Source organism: Vigna angularis, chromosome 11 (genome assembly GCF_016808095.1).
Source record: "Vigna angularis cultivar LongXiaoDou No.4 chromosome 11, ASM1680809v1, whole genome shotgun sequence".
Lineage (NCBI taxonomy): Eukaryota > Viridiplantae > Streptophyta > Magnoliopsida > Fabales > Fabaceae > Vigna > Vigna angularis.
The window spans coordinates 18821178-18846110 of record NC_068980.1 but is presented as its reverse complement, the minus strand read 5'-3'; the positions used below and the strand labels follow the sequence as shown (position 1 = coordinate 18846110).

The 24933-nt window shown below is 34.1% G+C and overlaps 2 protein-coding genes across 4 annotated transcripts; both read right to left on the bottom strand.

The window, feature by feature from the left end:
• Positions 1-3095: 3095 nt before the first annotated feature.
• LOC108347808 (isoeugenol synthase 1) lies at positions 3096-3695 on the bottom strand. Its single transcript, XM_017587234.2, has 2 exons — positions 3398-3695; positions 3096-3308 (listed from the first exon to the last, which is right to left on the bottom strand). The coding sequence occupies exons 1-2, from the start codon at positions 3570-3572 to the stop codon at positions 3109-3111; spliced, it is 375 nt and encodes a 124-aa protein (XP_017442723.2). The 5' UTR covers positions 3573-3695; the 3' UTR covers positions 3096-3108.
• Positions 3696-4055: 360 nt separating this feature from the next.
• LOC128194805 (protein transport protein sec31-like) lies at positions 4056-24458 on the bottom strand. Of its 3 annotated transcripts, XM_052870995.1 has the most exons (11): positions 24328-24458; positions 19476-22647; positions 16917-17510; positions 15998-16056; positions 12008-12093; positions 9560-9872; positions 5568-6069; positions 5369-5495; positions 5012-5290; positions 4816-4920; positions 4056-4736 (listed from the first exon to the last, which is right to left on the bottom strand). In XM_052870995.1, the coding sequence occupies exons 6-11, from the start codon at positions 9867-9869 to the stop codon at positions 4218-4220; spliced, it is 1842 nt and encodes a 613-aa protein (XP_052726955.1). In that variant the 5' UTR covers positions 9870-9872; positions 12008-12093; positions 15998-16056; positions 16917-17510; positions 19476-22647; positions 24328-24458; the 3' UTR covers positions 4056-4217. The 3 variants fall into 3 exon arrangements, with proteins under 3 accessions (XP_052726955.1, XP_052726957.1, XP_052726954.1); XM_052870997.1 differs by lacking the exon at positions 9560-9872; XM_052870994.1 differs by lacking the exons at positions 4056-4736; positions 4816-4920; positions 5012-5290; positions 5369-5495 and adding an exon at positions 7101-7185 and having other exon boundaries at positions 6064-7025; positions 7258-9872.
• Between the last annotated feature and the right edge of the window lie 475 nt (positions 24459-24933).

The following is a 24933-nucleotide window of genomic DNA, read 5'->3' as shown; positions in this document are numbered from 1 at the left end:
CTTGGTGCCCACCCAATTGTGCAGTAATAGTTTTATAGAATTTGGTTGGTTGGTGATGAAGTTGATTAAAAATATGGTCGTCATTGCATAAAGATTAGTTGGTTGTGCATAGATATGTCAAAGAATATTTTTTTTCACTTAAAAATATGTCATGATTTTTTTTGGAAACGTAGTGAAAAACTATAGTTGTAGGTCCCTTATTATTTGACCCTTGGTGCCCACCTAAGTGTGCAATAATAGTTTTACAGATTTTGGTTGGTTGGTTAAAAATTTGGTCATCATTGCATGAAGATGAGTTGGTTGTGCATTGTCAAAGAGTATTTTTTTTTCACTTAAAAATTGATGTCGTGAAGTGTGACCTTGTTTTTCAAAAGTAAAGTCGTAGTTCCCCAATTATTTGTCCTTTGGTGCCCACCTGATTATGCAGTTAGATTTTTACTAATTTTGGTTGGTTGATGATGAAGTTGGTTAAAAATGTGGTCATCATTGTCTAAAGATGAGTTGGTTGTGCTTTAATTTGTCAAAGAATATTTTTTTTCGCTTAAAACTTGATGTGATGAACCGTGTTGACCTCGATATGCAAAACTATAGGTGTAGGTCCCCAGTTATTTGACCCTTGGTGCCCACCCAATTGTGTTAGTTTTACATATTTTGGTTGCTTGGTGATGGAGTTTGTTAACAATGTGGTCATTATTTTCTGAAGATGAGTTGGTTGTGTATTAATTTCTGTAAGAATACTTTTTCCAATTAAAAATTGATTTCATGAACTGTGATGACCTCTTTGTGCAGAAGTTTAATTGTTGGTCCACACTTATTTCTTAATTGATTCCTACCTTATTATTTAAGATTTTGGAAGGTTTTTCAATCTTGTTGATATAGTTCATTAAATATGTGGTCATTATTGTCTTCAAAGATGAGTAGTTTGTGCATTTAAATGACAATGATTTTTTGTTTGCTATTACAAGTTTATTTGAATTTTTGTGATGACATCTCTGTGCAGAAGCTTAATTCTAGGTGCCTACTTATTTCATAGTTCATCCTCACCCAATTGTGAAGTTTTCTTTTTACAATTTGTTGATGATGTTGACATATTTCAATGATGATTTGGTTTAATATGAGAACTAATAATAATATGAAAGGAGAAAGACGACGATATTGTCATCTACTTAACACCTGCTACGCAATACTACAATAACATAAGTTACACAAATATTGAAATTAATAGTCTTTAGTCTTTGGTTGCACCAGAAGGTCCATCAATGGATGTGTGCATGTTCAGAAACACAAGGTTGTTGGGAGGGATCCATAAGTTTACGGAGTATTTCCTCAATTTTGTTGTTTACAAGCAGGTGTGGTTTAATGACCGGTTTGGACGAAGTCTTTACTACGTCCATTGTTTGTATAGCGTTGAACCTTTGTAAAAATGTTTTGTTGGTATAATTCTTCCATTCACTGCTCAACCTTTGGTTCAAATCACCTATGAACTTCGTCTTGCAAGAGTGTCTAAAAACTAACTGCATCAAAAAATATTGTTTCTATTTAAATACAAAAATAACCCAAACTATTTGGAAGTATAGTATAATCTCACATACCTTTCTGCTTCCATGACAACGTTCATTCTGTTCACCAACTTCCTTTACTGCAAAAATACCTACCATACACGAAAAAATGAGATAAACCCAACAACAACCCCTAAATGATAAAAAAATTAAAAAATTTTAAAAAAGTTCAAACTGAACAAGAACAAGAAAGCCAAACCGAAAGCTCAACAACCAACTGCAAAAATCAAAGTCAATGGTGCTTCGAAACCAATGCAAGCTGATACGAACGACGACAACCGTAAAAACCTATGTCAATGATGGTCCAATGCTTCAATGGTGCTTCAATGGTGGTTCGAAACCAACGCAAGGCGAAATGAAGAATGACAACTACAAATAGTTGCGACTTCCGAAACAAACAACAGCAACTACAAATGGTTGCAACTTCCGAAATAAACGGCAAGAACCTCAAAACTCAATGTCAATGGTGGTTTGGTCGTTCAATTGTGCTTCAAAACCATCAGAAAGCAAAACTAATAACGAGAAATTGATGGTTGGAAATTGCAATGGTTGTAGCAACGGTGCGTACAACCCTCTTGCAAGTTTCAAATGAAATTTCGAAACAAAAAAGGAGAAAGGGTGAGAAATCCTTTGAGTTTTTACGTCATTTTTTGTTTATTTTATTTCAACAATATGAATCAGTGACACGTGACGGAATTAAATGGATATATATATATATATATAATGTTATACAGTATAGTTATATATAATTGAATGATTGATGTGACATTAAAAGAATTTGGTTTCATATGTGACGTTGATGTAGTTGTGAAAAATAAAAATAGTTACTTGGGATAATGATCTAACCAATATGATTATTGGGGTACTGAGCTTTGAAACCCATACATTTTATGTTAATTTAAATTATGTAAATTAAAATGTCATGTGGTGAGAAATCCCAAGAGATTCTTACATAAAAGTATGCACAAGGAACCATTATTATTGATGATAAGGTTTAATTATGAGTTAGATTTTATCTTTCTGTATGACTTGTTCAATATATGTCCTCAATAAAATATCAAATTGTTCTTTGATAACATTTGTTGAGACAAAGAATAATTGTTTGGTTACGAATGAGATATGTGAGATGATTAATAATAAAATTTTGAAACGTAGATTTAGTTTTTCACTCAAGAATTGCACAAGAAATTTATTTATTCATTTTGCGTATGTTATTTTAATTTGTTTTATAAAGCTTATTTTTCTAATATCTATATATATATATATGTGTGTGTGTGTATTTTTTTTAAATATGATAAATATATAATTAAAATTATGTGAATCTAAACTAAAATTATATATATTAAAAATTGTCCAAATAAAAAAAATATTATTAAAACGATATTGATTTATAGATTAAATATTTCTTAATAAAGATGATAAAATGTTCTAAAATATTAAATAGATGGATAAGTAATAGAAATTGAAATATTGATACATAATAGATGTCATCATAACCTAAAATCTTACCCTCAAAGATTGATTTACGCAGTAGAAGTTTAATATAAGTTCATCCGAAAGAAGTAGATGCAGGAGTTGGAGGGTGAAGAAGAAATACATCAAGAACTTCATCAATGGAGGTATAATTATAATCAGGATATAGCAACGAAGCTTCAAGGTCATCTTCTCCAATGTCGAAGCTCGTAAGGTCTCCTTTCACAAATACACTATGAATGATGGAAACTGGAATATTCTCAGGAAAGGGCAAGGCTGCAAGATGAATCATTCATATATACAAAAAAACAAAATTAACATAAAACCTTTTTTTCAATTTAATATTCTAAAATAAATTGTCTTACTCTGTGAGAGTTTGATAATTTCTTGCTCAGAAACGAAAGTGTTGGTAAAAGTTTGAGCAGACTTTTGCTGCCATAATGATATCAACTGATTCTGTGTTATGATGTTCTTCAAAGGCCGACAAGATACCACACGATTGCATGTTCTTGGATCATTAGCTGCTTTAATGATATACATAGCACTACAAAAAAGTAGGGCATTACCGAAGGCCAGAAGCCCTCGGAAAATGCCAAAAGCCGTCGATAATGGATGTTTACCGAAGGCCTATCGACGGCCAAAAATCCTTCGGTAAATCCCTTGTCGCTAACCATTACCGAGGGCTTTCGCCCTTCGGTAATTACCGAGGGCCATAAGCCTTCGGTAATTACCGAAGGGCGAAAGCCCTCGGAAATTACCGAAGGGCGAAAGCCTTCGGTAATTACCGAAGGGCGAAAGCCTTCGATAATGGGCAGACGAGGGCATTTACCGAAGGGCAAAAGCCTTCGGTAAAATGCAGAGCAGGTTTCAGAGAAATGGTTTTCCCTCTGCAACCCAGACCTGTATAACAAATTTCATTTACAAACAGACCTGCATAACAGTTTTCAAACACATACAAAGATGCATAATGTGCATTTCAAAGATCCAAACAATGATCAATATCCAAGGCACATCAAATAATCCACAGGACATCCATTAATGTATTTATAGTTCAAACATAAAACAATGTAACACAAGGATGTTGTAACATCCAAAGTCTGTAAGTACATCTAACATTGAAATGATATCAACTCAAAATGTTCTAATATCCAAATGTTTGTCTAACAAGTAATAAGAAAATGAAACCTAATAATGTACATAACTATCATCAGAATGATTTTCATCATCCTGCTCCTCTATTGATGGCTGGACTGGTGTGGGTTGGACTGATGAGGGTTGGACTGAAGTGGGCTGCTGAGTGGCAGCAGGTGATGAGGAAGGTCGTGATTGGGTGGGAGGGATATTTTGTACGTCCTGTGAGGTTTGAGGCAAGACAGTCATGACCAGGGCCTTCAAATTTGTAAACTCTGCTCTGAGATCAGTGAGCTCCTGGTCACGTTCATGGAGTTCCCGCCTGAGTTGAAGAACCTCGTCAGGAGTACTGGTGGAAGAAGAAGGCTGGTGCTTCAGAGTACCTCCTCTGGATGCTGTATAGTTTGCAGCAAGCTGTCCCGCACCATAGACTCGTCCCTTTTTCTTCCCACCAACGGTGTCGATCCAGCACTGCGTCCTACGGATGTCATCATCTGCATTACTGGCATCATCCGGTGTAGGAGCTGACTCATGTTCAGATCTAACCTGTGAAAGTCTCGTAGAAAAGTCTTCCTGTTGAAACATTAAAAGCAATGTCAAGGAACGATAGTATAACATAAATGAACAATTACTAATAGTGTTATTTGCTTACATGAGTCTTCCGAGATCTTTCATCAACAAATTGATCAGTTCCCTTCCGAACATGAGTCTGTGCAAAGACCTCATCAACATGGACCGCCCGTCCTAGAGCCTGTGCCTGTAACATAATTAAGAATTACAAGCGTACATATGAAATACAATATACATAACTTATTTATGAAAGAAAAAGTTATGTAATGAGATTATACCATACGAATGGCATGCTCATGAATGGTGATCGACCCACCAGTATGCAGGGTGCCACCCCTTTCAGACGCTCTGTTCCGCTGGGCTTTGGCACACTTATTGCGGAAATCTACTGTATTCCAATGGGCCAGTAAAGAGTTCCAAATGTGCTCACCCAGCCAGTTAGGGCGCTGTCCTGCAATCCGGGCATCCCTAAACATCTCTGACAGCCGATGAGATGCTTTCATGTGGAAATTTCTGTGTATCTGAGTTTCATGTTCAGGTTTCCACTGCACCTTCATCTGTAACATTAAAGAGAACAAACATTGATTACAGAACATACTAAAATAAGATGGACATTAGTGTAATAGATTGCTCACCTGAAAGCGCTGCCAGAATGGCTTTCTGTCGTCATGAGGTATTGCTCCCCAAGTAGGCCATGGAGTTAAAAACTGTTGCTTTATTGAACGTGTGATGGCCTGGGAAGCAACCCTAGATGGAATAAACCTGCATAACAAAACTCATTTCAATTACAATATGGTTTAAACATCAAATGATATCAACAGATTATAAACTTACCCTTTACCATAGGGCTCAATCCATGGTCGATCATGGAGGGGCGGGTCAAGATCTTCAGCATCACCACTTGAATCTGGATCACCAAGTGGTGTGACAGTCTCAGAAGGAGGTACAGAAGATGAGGAAGGTATAGAAGTAGGGTCAGGGAGAGGAGTGGGGGTAATAACAATAGGGGGAGGAGTGGGGGTGGCAATAAGAGGAGGAGGAAGAGGGTCTGCTGCAGGGGTTGTAGAAGGGTGTGCTGCAGGAGGAGGAGAAGGGTCTACTGCAGTGGTAGTAGAAGGGTGTACTGCACGAGGAGGAGGAGTAGGGTCTACTGCTGGTGTAGGAGTTTGTATACTAGGGGTAGGAGGAGGCCCCACAGATGATGAACTACCGGGAGCAGGGGTAGGTAGTCTAGCAGGCACCCTAAGTACATACTTTGGTGCCTGCCGTTTCCTCTTTGTAGGCCTTGCTACCCCTTTTCCTTTATCAGGACGCTCTGTACCTTGTCCTGTCATTACTGCATTGAAATGGTTACATACAAAGCGAATAAATATAAATAAATAAAGAAGGATGAATTGTTTTCAAAGTCAATGTACAAGTAATTGCATACAACTTAAAGATGGTATTTTAGATAATGGTAATGAAATGATAGTCCAATTTGCTACAATAGATGTTCAACATTCAATCATCGTCATCATGATCATCATCTTCATCTTCATCATCGTCTTCTTCTGCTTGTTCTTCTTCTTCATCGTCATCATCATCATCTTCTTCTTCTTCTTGTTCTTCTTCATCTTCTTCCTCTTCTTCTTGTTCTTCTTCTTCTTCTTCCTCTTGTTCTTCATCACCTTGTACTGTTGCTTCTAATTCATCTCCATCACCATCAGGGTCGACCAATGCGGTTATACGTTCAACTTCGATAATTTCTCGTGGTTGTGACATTTGGTCAAGTTGGTAGGCTACATCTTCCTCAACTTCATTTGAGTCTATGCGACCTCTAGGCTTCGTTTGTATTGCTACGGCCCAACCACGCTTGTCAATATTGCGAAATGGTGGATATGGCACATAATAAACCTGTCTCACATTAGATGGTAGAATGAAAGGATCAAAAGGCCCATATCTTAATCTCTGGTTCAGTTCGACAATATTAAAGCGTGGATCGACTCTAGTACCAGCTCTAGAAGGATCAAACCATTCACAATAGAAGAGTACCACTCTGTTTGGAGAAGTAGTGCTGTTGTACTCTAACTCATATATTTTATGAATGATGCCGTAGAAATCATCATAAGACCCCTCTGTTAGGCCTTTGACATACACACCACAATTTGATGTTTTCTTTCCTTTAGACCATTCATGTGTATGGAATTTGTAACCATTGATGAAGTAAGTGTGCCATTCTTTGACACATCTCATTGGCCAATTGGAGAGATGTCTTAACTCTTGAACCGTGGGAGTTAATGCCTGATTAAAAACCTACAAAGGTAGTAACAAAATTATAAAAGCAATAGTCAAATTAACCTTGCTCTAAACGTAGGAAAAACTACGGACCTGATTTCTAAACCAATGCGGAAACTCTGAGTGTATTCTAGCAGAAGTATTTCCTTCTGCGACTTGCTCAGCCACAACAAATGAGCTGGTACAAATGAAATTCATTAGTGTATAACAATTAAACCGTTTGAAAGATTAAAGATGGATGATGACATACTCAAGGTACGGCTTTACTTCACTGCAATTGATCAAGACATGGACATGAGCAGAGTTGAATTCAGCATCAGTTAACCAGTGAGTGAATTCTTTCCCTGCGTGACGGCCTGATTGTCGGAAAACTGATAATGCACCTTCACGTGGTTCAACTTGCCATTGCATTTCATTTCTGACATGAGTGGGAGACAACATGAAGTTCTTGAAATAATGTGAACAAAAATAAGTTGTCTCTCTGTGCAAGTAAGCTGCACAAATTGACCCTTCCACTCTAGCTTTATTTTTAACTGAGCGTTTGGATTCTCCCATAAACCTTTCAAAGGGATACATCCACCTGTACTGCACGGGTCCCCCAAGCCAAGCTTCATATGCAAGATGAATTGGAATGTGCTCCATTGAATCAAAGAATGCAGGAGGGAATATTCTTTCCAAGTTGCAGAGAATAATCGGGATATTTTCATCCATCTTTTTAAGGGAATCTTCCTTTAGTGTCGTGCAACACAAATCTTTGAAGAAGTTACTGATTTCTATCAGTGGATGTAACACGTGCATTGGCAAACAACTGAACGCAAGAGGGATGAAAGTCTCCATGAATACATGACAATCATGACTCTTCAACCCTTGAATAGTACCGTTCTGAACATTGGCACATCTGGACAAGTTAGAAGCATATCCATCTGGCATTCTAAGCTCCTTGATCCATCGACACACTATTCTTGTCTCGTCTTTTGACATGGTGTAATTTGCTTTTGGTTTAAATAATCGGCCGTTACCTTGTGCCTTCAACTCTAAGTCTTTTCGTCCACAATACAAAGGTAAATCTTTTCTTGCTTTCTCATTATCTTTTGTCTTACCTTTAACATCCATGACTGTGTTGAAGACATTGTCAAAGAAATTTTTTTCTGTGTGCATGACATCGATGTTGTGTCTTAGCAAGTTGTCCTTCCAATAGGGAAGTTCCCAGAATATGCTTCTTTTAGTCCAATTATGCCATTCCCCAAACCCTTCTAGCCTATTCTGACCAGATTCAGTCACTTTTGGATAGTCTTTCACTCTTCTCCACACGTGTGATCCAGTCAACTTTGGCGGGGGCATATCCGTTTCAACTTGTCCTTTTCGAAATGCCTTTTTGTTTCTTCTAAAGGGGTGATCAATGGGCAAGAACCGTCGATGGCAGTCAAACCAACTACTTTTCCGGCCATGACTCAATTGGAATGACTTTGTATGTTCCATGCAATGTGGACAAGCTAATCGACCATGTGTGCTCCAACCAGATAACATGCCGTACGCTGGGAAGTCATTAATAGTCCACATCAAGGCTGCCCTCATAAGGAAATTTTGCCTCCTTGAAACGTCATACGTCCAAACACCATTCCATAACTTCTTCAAATCATCAATCAAAGGCTCCAAGTAAACATCAATCAATGATTTGGGATTAGATGGACCTGGTATTATACACGATAAAAACATGTAAGGCTTTGTCATGCACATCTCAGGTGGTAGATTGTATGGGGTAACTATCACGGGCCAACATGAATACGGTGATGCAGACGCCTGAATGTACGGGGTAAACCCATCAGAGCATAGACCAAGTCTAACGTTACGTGGTTCACTAGCAAAGGATGGATGTTTACGATTGAAGTGCTTCCAAGCTTCACCATCAGAAGGATGACGCAAAAGTCCCGGAGTTTTGTTACCATCATGCCATGTCATGTGTTCTGCTGTTTGCATTGAAGTAAACAATCTTTGTAATCTTGGAATTATAGGCAAGTAGAACATGGACTTTAATGGAATTGGTTTTTTTTGCCTCCGTCCAGCATGCATTGTCTGATATCGAGGTGAGCCACAAAACTTGCATTCCACCAACAGTGCATCATTTTTGCCACTGTCATTGTCATAGAATAACATACATCCATTAACACAACAATCAATCTTCTTCACATCCAATCCCAACTTTGAAACACATTTTTTGGCTTGGTAATAATTCTTCGGCATCAAATTGTTTGGTGGTGTCAAATCTAACATCAGTTTTGTATAGAAGTCCACTGCTTGAATGGGAACGTTCCAATTAGATTTGCCAGCCATGAGTCTAATGCACACTGACAATTTTGACTCAGATGAACCTTCAAATACAGGTAGATTTGCCTCTGTCAGTAAATTGTAAAACCTCTGCGTCGTTTCATTTGGAGGCTCTTCATCATGACTATCGTCTGCTTCTGCAACATGGTGACGAAGAGCATGGTCGACCATCTCTTGCATGTAGGCAAATTGATCTATCTCACATGTATGTACAACAGTATTCGAACCTGATGCAAGCCGTTTTTCAGCTGCAGTGGAGGTCGAAGGAATTTCTTCACCATGAAATGTCCAGACCGTGTAATTAGGCATGAACCCTTTTTGGTAAAGGTGAACTTTGACAACTTCATCTTTCAGAATGCTTGTACATTCGCACTTGATGCATGGACATCGAATCCCTCCATCAAGGGCATAATATTGATATCGTCGTGCCGTCTCCACGAACTCTTCAACTCCGATGACAAAGGATTCTTTCAAACCTCTCCTTCCACTATAACAACGGTCATACATCCATCCACGATGGTTGGGATAATGGGCCATGTTCTGTGACAAGCCAAACAAATAAAAATTTAGCCAAAACAGCAACACTCCATGTGACATAAGTAATAAACCTATTACTATTGAAGTCGAACATGGAAGGCAATTTCAACACTATGGTCATAGGCATTCAATAAGGGCATGCAAAGACAAGTCCTCAGTATTGAAATGCCTCTGACATCCTAAGTGGTTGTAAATAAAATTTGGGGGTTGTCAATATGTTGACATTACTAAAGTTCTCTTTTATAGAGTACTTTCATATATTTTGTCAATTGTAAGTGGTTAAGGTAGTGTTACCCTTCTCATTCTACTGAGAATGTTTTGAACACCATATGACTTTAAATGACTAATTAACTTAATCAATTCGTAGCCTAATAAATCAACATACAATATATACGAACGTACAATATATACATCAACATACAACATATAGATGAACATTCACTGATGGTCTAAATGCAGGTTTGCACTTTTAGTGTATTTGAGATACTAGTTTTAGGTTATAAGTTGTCAAAATTTTAGTTTAAGCTACTACTTTTACCTATATCTTTTACTGTGAGTTCTTAAATAGGTAGGTTCTACCATTCTTAACTTGTTAGGATAGTTTATTGTAGTATATTTTCCTACTTTACTGCACTTTGCAAATTGTGAAATTTTTTTTGGAGGTTTGAGTAGTATTTTGAGCTTTTTCATCTACTTCTTTGCATAACACGCTGCATTAGCTGTGGAAGATGCATCAAGGACATTTATGAAGAGACATTTTATTTGGAGGCTCTTTGTTTTAATTATTTTGATCAGTTCCTGCATTGTCAAGTGGAAGGGGACAAAGAAGCTACATTGTCCAGTGGAAGGGGAAAAAGAAGCTACACTTGTCATTTTCGTGCTTGTGTGATTCTGTGCTATTTTTCAATTTAAACAAGTCATATTTGTTGTTATAAAACTGTTAGAACATTCCAATTGAATTCAGATTCATCTGTGTGCAAAATAGTATGTTCAAACCTCCATTTTGAGTGAAATTAGCAAGTAGAAGGGTGAATCTGTTATACAGTTTGGTTTTGAACCCAATTAGAGTTCAAAAAAGTTTAAATTCATGAATTAAAGCAGTTGAAAGTGTTACCAAAGTGTCAGAATCACTTGTGCACGAATTCACTTTTAAAACCATCAATCTTGAGTCAATTTTTGGTGCAGAGTTGAAAATTGAGGTACTGTTTTGATGAAGTTGCTTTAAAATTCAATTTCGGTTGCAGCAAGACCTGGTTCAGTGATTTAAAATAGAACTAAATGATTAAAAGAAGTAAAGCAAAGTGTTAAAAAGGATTCTTAACTTTGCTTGTCATATCAAAAAGTTTGAACAGTTAATTCCACAAGCATTTCTTAACTTTGCTTGTCAGGAAAAAACAGAACAGAAGCTATTAAATTTGTTGTTTTCTGTAGTTATGTTTAAATACATATAGGTTCTGGTCTAGTCATAACAAAACTAGACTGTTGATATCAGTAATGTAGGATACTGATTGTTTAAGAACCATTTTAATCTGCATTTCAATCTGCAGACTTGGTTTCAATCTGCATTTCTATTTTTTTGGTCTTCTATAATTTGTTCTGGATCCATTCCTAAGGTCTATTTGTGTGCCTCCTTCATTTCTACACCCTTTTTTATTGCTTTAAACATCTGAACCTAAATCTTGTTATGTGTTGTATTCAAACAACCATTTTGGAAACATTGTAAACTTTTTATAATGTAAAGTTTAATAATTTTTGGGAATTTTTGTTCATATCTCATATCTCATCTTTAATTTTCTCTGTTATCTCTTTTTTATTTTGCTCAATTACCAAGAGAAATGAAACAGCCAAGATTAGAATGGAAAAGTAGAAACTCTACTCTTCTTTTGTTGATAAAACTAATTTGTATTAGTAAACAAGGCATAGTAGGAGGCTTACGTTCCATAATGGCTGCTCATAGTGGAAGATTTCACTCACACTCATACAAAACTCAATGTATACAGTATCATAAACTCCATTCAACATAACTTAACATTCAAAGTGGACATTCACAACATTTTATAACAACATCAAATTCATGAAACAAGAATGAAAATAACATATCACATATAATCATGCAATTTTAGTTTAGGTGACCATACCTTCGCCTTTGTTATCCTTTCCTGCTCAAGTCTTCTTTGTAGACTCCCTTCCTCCCCTTCTGGCCCAAATTGCTTTAAAAACTCACCTAAGACATCAAATAGAAGTGTATTTAAGGTTATTCATTAGATATTGTTCCATTAATTTAATAACCATAGCAACAGTTTAAGCATTACCTAATAGTATCCAAAAAGGTATTTAAACACACAGCTCAATGTTCAAGCAACTTTGTTTGATGATTTTATTTGTGTTTAAACTCTAAAATGAGTTATAAACAGCTTGCAGCTCAAAATCAATACTCCACTTCCATTTTAATTCAAAAAGTGATGGTTTAGAAAGAAAATTTTCATATAAACCAAACTATGACCCAATGAGGTGCATAAGACTTTACTTTTAATTCTTTCTTCCTATTTTAAGCTTTTCTAAAGTGTGAACAATTAAATATAAGAAAACAAAGTCCTGTAGACTTGTTTGATCAGGCCATCTTAAATCATTTTTCTTGTTCAACTATATTGATGAAATCTTGGTCAGGTCCTTTGATTTAAATAAACATATGCTTAGCCCATTTCCTATTCAATAAAGTTCTTTTCTTTAAGATATATACATATATACTATGTGAGAATAAATCGTGAAAAAGGTTAGTGTTCAAAAGCTTTCTCAAACAAATTAAATTTGATTTTACTAATTAAGTCATCAAACATGGAGAGGGATGTTGTGCTATTTGGCAGTTTATAAAGGTTGTAATTGTTGTATTAAACTTGTTACAGCATTGAAAATGAAGCCACATTGAAAATCCAGCCACATTATATACAAATTACAGAAAGAAGACCCTTGAAAAGCTTATCTGTTATATACAACTTATAAAAATCTGCACTTATCTGTTATGCAGAGGATTAGGACCAGTGTAGATTAGGTCCAGATGGTGCATGAAAAGCTTATAAGAAGAAGGGAAAGCAAGCAAAGTTGTGGTTTTCAAGGAGGGTGTGTATGGTGTGACGAACCTTAGATGATGTTAATTAGTATGATCACTTATTATGGTTCATGTATCCATATTTTTTCACTGCATGAATGTGTGTGACAGAGAGCTTTGAACTGGAATAATATCATTGCATATCTATCTAAGTCACTTATAATAGTTTTAAGCTTGTAGGCATTTTAAAATTGACCAATTGAAGTCAGAATTTGGAGCTGTCCTTCTACATTTCTGGTCCACTTTTTCATCTAGTTTGGTACTAATTATTGTGTGAAATAGTGGTCTTCTAAAGACTTTGGGGTGCAGTCCAGTTCTACAAACACTTTCCAACTAAGGTGGCATCTTAGGTAGTGGACAAGGAGCACAATTTGTCAATTGAAAGGAGCTGTCCACCAATCAAATTTTATGAAATTGGCAACTTCGATAGCCAAATTAGTCAAGACCCTATTAGTGAACACCCTATTAGTCAATACAACAGGTTGTTAGAGAGAACAAACAATGCTAACATGGAGAAAGCTGCAGAATCAATCTGAGAAATCAGCTTGCAAGTACAGAGGCTTGTAGGGAAAAAATAGTGTTGTGCTTGATAATGATCACTGATTGGATTTGGTTAGCTAACATTTTAGTGAATTATGAACAAAGGTGGAAGATGAGGACTTTCATATTCTCTGCTAGCTCATATTCTAAAGCTAGATCTAGTCAATTAGGACTTTCATAATCTTTGTTGGTGCTTTCCAGCTTTGATTCCACTTAGTTTTCAAATCTGATGCAGTTTTGGTCCAATTTTCTTGATTTTTGGCAACTCCTACTGTCATACGAATCTACTGGCTATTTCTATGCATTCTGAACAATTGAGCAAGTGTATTTTACCATTTGATATTAGTGTGCACTGTTCATTTGGTGAATTCTGAACCTATATGCAAAATCACCTTTTAAACCATCATTTTTGCCTATATTTGGAAGTGCACTAGTGAAATTCTGTTGTAGTGTATTCCTTGGCTGTTTAAGTGTTGGCACACATCCAATTTGATGATATAAACTTGATTGACAAATCATTTGAACCTCACAATCACTGTTGCTCATTTTAGCCACTGCTGTTAATTTTTCCAGCCACTTTGTAAGGTGCAGAGTTCATTTTTATTGCTGTTTGCCATTGTTTTTCTTTGGTTTTTTTCATCTTTGGATTGGCAAAAGCTGGTTTTAGGTTTCCAAATACATTTATATGCTTATCCAAGTGTATAGCAATCATAAAAAGCACTTTAAACCCTCCTATCCAGATTTGAAAGGTCAAAAACCACAAAACACAAAATCTGCTGTTCTTTGTGGCATTTTATCAAACAATTTTGAATTTTCATCAAACACTTTTCCAGCACAGAATTCAATCACTATTTTTGGGTTTTTCTTGCTTTTCTAATCTGTTCTACACCCTATCTTAAGTTCCTCTTGTGTGCTAGCCTTTCTTCCAGCCCCAAAGTGTTTAAAAATCACTTTTATTGGCTTCCATATATTGCTGTCACGTTATTTCTGCATTATAGTGCTGTTTTGGTCATTTATAGTGCTGTTTTAGCACTTTTTGCTGCATAAATAGCAACTACAATAGTGATTTTGAGAAGTTGTGTACCTTTCTGTTTTTGAACCACTCATGCAAGTGTATTTGGTCATTACAAACTACTGTGAACTTGTCAAATGGTCCTTCAAAAGCCTATATGCAGACTTGACCTTTAAACCATCAAAGTTTGCTGCATTTTAGGCCAAAGTTATTGTGAATTAATGAATCTAATTGTTTCAGTGGGATTTAAACAGTTCTGCAAGTTTATTTCACCATTTCAAACTTGTGTGCACTGTTCATTTGGTCATTTTTCAGTTGCAAACACCATTGGAAGTTTATTTTTCACTATCCAAACCATTGAATTTGCTTGATCTTGCCAAGTGGACTATTGATTTTCTATTGTGGTTCCTTTCTTTGCTGTTGAACAGTCTGCACATACTCCAAGTGTTAATTTCAAACTGCTTGAGGTGTCAACTGCTTTTTGTTGACTGTTTGGTGTTGGTTTTGGGTGTCGTGACGAATTGGTGCAGCTGTTTTACCTCACATTCCTTGGTCCAAGGGGGTAGCATCTTTTAGGAAGTGGATAAGGTCTTAAAAGGGCTTCAAGCCTGGACTCCGACTGCACTTCTTTCTTGTTGTTCCAGCACCAATTTCAGCTGCAGTTTCAGCAACCATAAGCCTTTTTTGCTCATGATTTTGGACCGGCACTTTGTGAAACAACACCCACACTTAGCTCCAACTGTCACTTGCACTTGGACTTTGACTTAGGAGCGTGTTTCATATAGATAAACCTTCTTTTGGTTTCTAGGTTGATAGCTTTGTTGCATCGAAAAAGTTTTGAAAGATTTCTACCTACACACTAAGGTAAGAATCAACAAAAGACTAACTGCCTAGGAAGGACAAGGTTCTTAACCTTGTCCATTTCTGACTCAGTGTATCTCAGATTACATTTGTTTAGGCACTTCTACTTCTAATGTTAGTGAAAAATTAATTTTTAACGTAAAAAGAGTTCAAAACTATGTTCAAACTCTGGATTAGCTGAAGATTAAGAATTCCTTGCTTCGTAGCAATGGACATCATGCACCATTGAGAATGTGTGTACAACCTTTAATAGTTTAAGGTACTTTATCCTTCTACATCAATAGTTTCAACAACTTGCTTAATCTAACACTTTGCTAATAATTTCAAACTATACATATCTTAAAATGATATTAAAGTAGTAAGATTAACGTTCTATCAATCCTAACTTGAGTAATGTGAGATTTCACTCACACTCACACAGTGTAATTTGTTCTTACATGGGATTTCCAACACTTATTTCTAAATATTATGGGATCACTCATAGTATGACAAAAAGGTAATCAAATTGGTAAAGAACTTTACTTTAGCATGTCAAGAACAAGATGGAATTTTCTAAGACTAGCTACTAAAACACAACTTACAAAAACATTGATTCAGTTTATCCATTACCTTGAGATTAGAGAGACCAATCACACAAGCACACTCCACTACTTCAGCACCAGCAACTTCTACAATTGAAACCAAACTTAACAATTTTAGGAACAACAACAAAAAATGGGGGTTAATTCATAAAGCTTTTTTTTATATATATTTAACCATGGTTTTTTTTATATATATTTACCTAGGATTGTGACAAGACAATTACATGTATGAAGGGTTAATTTAAAGTGAATCATGATCTACAATCATGAGAAATCAAAGCTGAAAGCATCTGTACTTACTCACCACAGAAGTACATTCACTTTATAAGACATTTTATCTTGCAAAAGAAAATATAGAACAAAAGAGTTATTTCAATCATAAATGGCTGCAAGAGCAAATAACCAACAGGTCTAATTGTTGCTGATACAATTCCACGTGTAAATGGAAACAACTTGTATTGTCAGACAGGTTTTACATGAAAATGGAAACAACTTGACTGGAGACTTGACTTCTCAGAGAGGTTTGACATTGCACACAGCTACGGAAGAACAAGCCAATCAATTTATTCAATTTATTCCAGTTTAATTTTAGGTAGTTTAATTTTAGGTTCTTTGTATCTCACACTAACTCTTAACCTAGTAGTAAATATTAATACCAAAACCACTTTCTTCTTTTGCTTCCTCTGCATGTTGCTTCTCATCTCTACTATGTTAACTCAGTCATCTAAACATGCTTCAATGGGTAACTATACTGCATCTGTTCCTTCCTCAAATCAACACGAACCACTTTTCTACCAACTAATCTACATCTTTCTTTCTTGTTATTCCTATTCCCATTTAACTAAACCAATTCAAAATAACTTGCTTTTCATTTTATTTTGACTTTCCAATAATATTAAGGAAAACTTGTCCCAGTTTATTAATCCAAAAGCCAGTAAAGAACATACCTCAATGCGTCTCCCAATAGCCTCCCTTGACAACGACAGCCGCCCTCACGTCACGGGAGCACCCTCCTCTCTACGCCTTCGTAGACCTCGTAATGTTAACGGACCACCCTCTTAACGGCAATGCCAATGCACTGCTGGAACACCACTGAACCCTACCCCCACAATCTAACCGGACATACGGGAAAGGGAGAGGGAGAGGAAGACAAACTTGGGCGACGACAATGGGAAGCACAAATTGGGGACAAGAACGGATAGGGAGGGGATGAGGGAGCACAACGCAGAGTTTACCTTTTACAAAATTGGGCGCGAGAACAGAGAGGGAATAGGGTGTTGTCTTACGAAATTAGGAACGACCTATGCCAATACGCCCAATTACTCAGTTTAAGGGGTCGAGCCTCTTACCGAAGGCCCCAAACCCCTCGGTAATGCTCTTTTGACCTTCGGTAAATTCATTTCACCATGTCCCTCGGTAATGCTCATTTTGACCGTCGAAAAACTTTATTTACCGACGGTCCCTAGGTCTTCGGTAATTAACCTTCGGTAATAAGCAAAAATCTTGTAGTGTAGCCACGTCTTCTTCATAATTTAGTACAGCTGATATCAAACAAATTATATATATCAGATCTTAATTTCATTCAAATAATGGACTAAAGTTATTTAAGTATATATAGTATTTTTCGAAAATTAAAACGATATTTTGAATGCATGATGCGAAATGAAAAAAAGAGAAAAAAAAAGTGAAAAGTGCTATGGGTGAGAAAATGGACTGTTTTGGTCCGTATTGATTTGGCATATTAAAAACACAAGTTGAAACCTTTTTTTTTTAATTTGTTTTTCTTTATATGCTAAAAAGTACATATGTAAATGTTTTCTGCATTTAATTAATTAATATTCTTAATTAAAGTAACTAAAAATTAATAATTTATTATAATTAATAATTAAAATTTAATTCATAAAAACTTATTTAAATTAAAATATAATTGTATATTCATACCATTTAAATAATAAAAAAAAGTTAACTTATTTTTCACTCTAATTTTTTAATTTTAAAAAGTATTACGTTAGAATGTGCTAATAGAATAAAATTACAATTTAGATGTAAGTATATTTTACCATCCTAAAAAGTATGGATAAAATATTATAATTTTATATATAAAAAGAGAATAGAGATTTATCAAAATTCAGGGCAGTAAAACAGGTCATTTTGTCTCGATCCGCCAAAAACAGGTAAGAAATTACAACGAGACATACTAGCCTACAATTTTATTTTTATTTTTTATTTTTAAAATTTGTTTATATATATATATATTAAAAACATATTTAATCATATAAATATATTCTAAATTTTTAATTGATTAATATTTTTAATGAAATAAATTAAAATAAATATTACATTTACATTAAATTATTTTAATTAATACACTAAATAAGTCCAACCAAAACAAACTGACAGATTCAAGATTTCAATCCAACCTGTTTCATTTTGACGGATTGATAGGTTAGTTTACAAGCAACAATCCATTTTGTCATTCTTAACTAAAATAAACAAATAATATTGAATCCTATTGAAAAGTAACAACTATAATAAAAATTTCATAAAATAATTTAAATATATGCCATGAGTCATTCTATATATAAAGATTTTGATACTATTTTTAACCCAAAAAAAATTAAGATAAATTTATAGATCTTTTCAATTTATTTATTTAATTATCTTTATTTAATATGAAATTTTTTAAATTAGACTCTTTGTATATAAAAGCTTTCGGTGAATAAAAGTATTTTTTTAATTTTGTTCTTTATATTATTGTTTCACTCAACTTTATTATGTATTCTATTCTATATAGCACTCTTACTCCACAGTTGAATTAGACTATTTATCTATACATAGATAAATAAAAATATTTCTTTTACAATGATATTGTTAATAATTCAACAACATATTTGTAAGTTGACACACAGTCAAGTTAGAGTTGTAGTTAAAAAGAAGGAAAGGTACACTAGTTTTCAATGATGATATATATATATATATATATATATATATATATATATATATATATATATATATCTCTTTTATATATATCCGAGCAAACCGATTATTTATTTATTTAATATATATTAAGTTTAATTATTTTTTTAATATTATATTAAATTTAATTAGTAATTTGAATTTTGTATTTAGGTCTTTTATTAATTTTCATTTCTATATATTTTTTAATTAATTAAATTCCTATTTTCTTGACTTAATAGTTATTTGACTTTAACCATATTTGATAGTGTTATTTCACATATCAAATATAGATAGTTATATATTAAAATTTAGATAATCATTTATTCGAAAGATATTATTTATCAAATCAAATGAATTCCAAGATAAAAAAATAAAATTATAGTTAAAATGACTAAATAATTTTTAACTGAAAGTTAACGGATTAAAAATATATTTAACTTTTTTAATTAAAAAACAGAAAACAAAATCTACAAATTTTCTCTCATTTTTGTTCTTCATTAATCGGAATAAATAGAAGAATGTATTAAATGAGTAGTGGGATTTTATACCTTTGGCTTCACCAGTACCATAAACAACAATATCTTTCACATTCTGATGTGGGTGAAGCAAATAGTTTATGAAGTATGCAGCAAAACAATTTGCATTGACAGAAGTATAAGGGATTCCAGCAGCTTCAATCTTCTCTCTGATCTTTCTTTTCTCATCAAGCACAGCTTGGAATGGAGGAAGAGCCTTTATTCTCTCTTCTTCTGAACCAAACCCTGTTGGAATGAATCTCTGCAACACCATTTTATCAGACACAAGTAAAAAAAAAAATATTACCGCGTCTATACCTCAATTCATCACTAACCGAAGCATAAAATGACGCGGGTGACATTTTTGAAATTTTATTGACAGTATAGGCCTCGGTTGCTTCCGAACCGACGTCATAAAGGGTATATGGCATCGGTTGTCCGCATAACCGAGGCCAAAAACCTCTGCTAGAAACTGACAAACTAGTCAGCTGTCTGATGAAAATTCCTGTGCAGGGCTTTCGGCCTCAGTTGTCTGCAGAACCGAGGTCAAAAACTACTGGAAGAAACTGACAAATAAGTCAGCTTGTCTGATGAAAATCCCTGTGTGGGGCTTTTGGCTTCGTTTTTCTGCAGAACCGAAGCCAAAAACCCTTGCAAGAATCTGACATTCCACATTTATAGTCTGTTGTCATAAAGGTGGTAGTCAGACAGTTAGGGATTTGGCCTCGGTTCTCTTGAAAATCGATGTCATAAAGCCTGATCTGAACAAATTTAAATCTTTAAATAAAATTTAAATTTTAACAAAAGATTTGACCTCGGTTATGGCGGGAACCGAGATAAAAAAGTTGAAAAAAATTTCAAAATTGTCATTTCATATTTATTTTTAATTTTTTTTAAAGAGAATAGGCCTCGGTTGTGTGGGGAACCGAGGCCGTATTACCTTTATCGCCTCAGTTTTAGTGGGAACCGAGGTAATAACCTTTAGTAGGTTAAAAAAAAGAAAACGCGAAGGAATAGTGTCGTCGTCTTCGCGTAAAACAGTTTCTACACATCCTCTCGAGAGCTGCCATTGCCTTCTTCTTCCATTTCCACTCATTTTTCACCGTTTTAATTTGGATTTTCTTGTTGCCATGGCCGTCGTCAACGTTTAGGAAGCTTTTTAACCGATCAAAATTGTTCCAAACGTCTTTTTTATTTGGGATTTACGATTCTGTTCCTTAGAGGTAATTTTTTGTTAGTTTTTCTTGTTGCGTTTTGATATTTGATTTTGTTTGTAAAACTAATATTTCTTTTTGTAGGTTTGAATTTTGCAGAGTTGAATTTTCTACCGTTCGCGGGTTGTCCTTTGTTATTGGCTTTTTCACACTATCAGGTTCTTATATTAATGTTTAAAGTTTACTTTTTAATAGGATCATATAATTTTGTATGAATGTATCATACAACGAAGAACAAGAACAAAGGCTGACACAAGAGATCTCAAAAAAGCTTAGGGCGGAGCTTAGGACAGAATTGTATGATGAAGTCACTACAGAAGTGACTGATAGAGTTATGCGCCAGTTCCAACAACAATTTGAGAGTTATGGGATGCGTCCGCAGCCATCTCCAGTACAGGAACCTATTGTGCCTCCCACAGGTAAAATCAATAAACATTTATGTTCAATAATTTATTATTTTTATAATCTAACCTTTACTCTAACCGGGAGAAGCGGGAAAGGAAGTTGTTCAGCACCAGTCGTCCCAAGGGATGACATGGACGATGATAGTCCATGTCTGCTATACGTTTTAGATGGTACCGGGACGATGCTGGTAGCTCGTGGAACAGTGTTTAAGGCAGTGACTATTGTTCATGGTATGGAGCTATCAGAGGATGAGGTGAAGGTCTTAGTAGACGATATTATCATACCAGATGCCTCAATTTCTCTGCCCACAAATGAGATTTTCACTATGGCACAGGCATTCCAGACTTTTATCGCTTGGCCTAAACACTTGGTTGGTTCGGTTTCTGACTCCCCAGTATGGACTTCTACTTTACACTTGTCAATTTTAAATTTTACATGTTATTGATGTCGAAACTTATCCTATTTTTCCATGTAAGAACAGACGTATGAACAAGAGAAGATTCATTTATCTAAGGACGATCCTATTGGTGCATTGCAGCAACTTTGTGACATCATTAAAGATGAGCCTATGAAGGTTGAATATGATGCCAATGTATTTGGGAGAGGCTTTGAGGTCCCAATATACTTGCATAGCCAATATGTCGGGGAGCTTGCATCGGGAAGAGAAGAGTTGAATATTACATTAATTCATCTATGGATGATGTAAGTCTATGAGCAATTATTTATATAAAATTGATTTATATATCAAGTATAATTATATCAAAGGTAATTTTTTTATTTCAGGTATATGCTTGGTGTTAGTAACAACTTGGGGTACAATGATGTTTATGGGTTAATTGATCCCCAAGTCATTCACGAAGCAAATGATTTTGATGACATCACAACATATCTCACCAACAGATTTGGAAGTGAGAAGGAAATATATTTTATTCCTTATATATCTGGGTAAGTGAAGTTTGTTAACTTCATAAAGATCTATATGTGATTTTAATATATAAAAATTAAGTTATTATCAATTTCAGGCACCATTGGCAGCTACTTGTTATTTCCATACCGGAGAGCTATGCTTTGTGGTTCTACTCATTGCACAAGTCTCCTCCCAAACATCTCAAACAAGCAGTTGATTGGTAAGAACCTCAATGTTTGGACTTTATTTGTTATATAAATGAATGCTAAAAGTTTTTTTTATATAGTTCTATTGCAGCACGTATGATGTTAGTTAGGAGATCAACTACTAACGGTAGAAAGCTTGCGTGGGTTGTTCTCAAGGTTTGACATATGCTAAAGCCATACCTTCTTATAGTTTTTTTGTTTTAATGATTTTCACTAACTATTTACAACTGTGATGATATATTGTAGTGTAACAGACAGAGTGGGTCATATGAGTGCGGATACTATGTAATGCACTGGATGATGACCCACATTATTCGTGCCCATATCACAAGAGACTGGGAAACAGTAATATTTAAATTTAATGAATTTTGATTTTCTCCAACATTTGGAATTCATATACACTAATTAATATCAATTGTCTTGTGCAGAGATTCAAGACTCCTTCTCCACTTCCTGAGAAACCACTTACATTCCTGAGGAAGGCATTTGCAAAACATTTAGTTAGATTATATAATAGTTTATAGTTATTAGATTTAAAATACATTAGAACATGTTGATTTATAGTTATTAGACTTTGTACATTATGTTTTAAACATTATGTAATGTAAATATTGAAAATTATGTTGAATCTGTGTTGTATATATTGTATTTGATATGCAGGTCTGTTTTTGTGATAGTGGATATCACAAAAATAGACCTGCTATTAAAAACAATTGCAGGAGAATAGGTCTCGGTTGTAGTCAAAATCGAGGTAGAAAGCCTACATATGGCTTCGGTTCAACCACAACCAATGTCATATGGTGGATGATAATTTATTTCAAAGAGAATAAAAATATCTCTTTGGCAGCGGTTCAAGCTGGAACCGTTGCCATAGCTCCAGGTTATTGCTTCGGTTCTGAAGCAACTGAGACAGTATCCTTCAACATATTAGCTCGGTTGTAACCGAAGTCAAAAGTCCCCAACCTTTTTACCTCTTCCGTATATATATCGGTTCGAAAATCGAAGCGTATAGTAAAAAACAACCGCTACCATTTTCCTTCACTGCACTAGTGAGATTTTTTATAATTACACACATTCACATCAAAAAAGTTTTCAACACAAAAAATTTACATAAGAAAAAAGTTTATAAGATCAAAATGCTCACAAAAAATGTATTAGGACTAATTCATGATCCATTTCTTAAAATAAAAAATATATTATTTACAAATAAAAAAAACATTTACTTATATAAAATACTTTGGATGAAAATTATTTACTCAATCAAAATTCATTTATATCAATTTTTTGCTTAATAGATTATTAGGTTAAAAAGTTAGTCATAAATGAACTCAACGTAATTGAAAATAAATGTGTGACAATTTAATAACAGTAGTTACATGAGAAAAGGAAAAAATAAATAAATTTTGTGATATTTTATCTGTGCTATAGCTATATTAATTTATGTATTTCTGTACACACTATATGAAATTTAAAATGTATTCCATTTAAGCCGACAAGCATTAAGGTGTCCCCTTGTAGGTGCTGAAATTAATGAAATGCTGGTTAGATATGTTTTTTTTTAAAGGTTTAGAAGTTACATATTTTAATCATATATTTGTAAATGAATTTGACCATTATGAGTTAGTAGATTAAATGAGTGATTTAAATGGATTGACTTGACTATGTAAAAAAATATATTTCACTAAATATTAATTGAAATTAGAAAAATTGTAAAGATAGTAAGTAAATATTAAACTTTATCTTATATAATTGGATAAACAAATAAATAAAACATTTATATCATTTAAATACTATTGAATAATATTTTAGTTTTTAAAAATTAAATTGTGAAACTATATAAAAATAATAAATAATTATAAAAAATGATAAAAAAATTATATAGATTTGTTGTTGATGGATGGGTCAACACTAACTTGGTTCAAATTCTTTTATGTCACAGGTTAAGTAACTTAAGTTTAATTTAACTCATACTTAAAAAATTATATTTTTTTTGAAACTTAACTCCAACATGTAATAAGTTATATTGGTTTACGAATTTAAACTTATTTTGATACTAAAAAAAATATGCATATAAGTAAAGATTTCCAAACTCATTAAAAATATTTTTCTTTGCCACTAAAAATGATATTAATGAAAATGTTGTTATAGTATACCTTTATATTACCAGCAACTTTGATAGCTTCTATGATTTTGAGTTGCTCCATAGCTTGAGGGAATGGAAGTGCACATATCACAATGTCTACTTCTTTAATCACAGCCAAAATCTGCTCATGCTCAACTTCTCCCTGCTCCATCAATTCACACTCATTACAATGAAAATGAGCAACTATATATAGTTTATTTTCAAGAGAAAGAGTGATCATGTTTCAAACAAATTACAAATGTTTACGATAATCTTTCCATTATAAATATGAAAAAGTAATAAACAAGTTCATAAATATTTTTAGTTTCATATTTAATCAAATGCGTTCAACTTTTTCAAATCTACTCTATGTTATCATTATTAGTCTTTTTTACTAAATATAAACTGATAGCAAGTTTTTGACATGTTTAACTTTCTCAATTTATTTAGCGTGGTTACAATTAGTTATTTATACTAAGTTGTTATAATTAGTTATTTATACTAAATTTAAAATGATGATATTTTTAATAAAATTCACCGTAAAGACATTTCATATAAGAAATTGACAATTTTTTTCAATTCAAAATCTCAAAGACAATGAATTTATGAATATCTTTATTATATGATGTTCAATTAT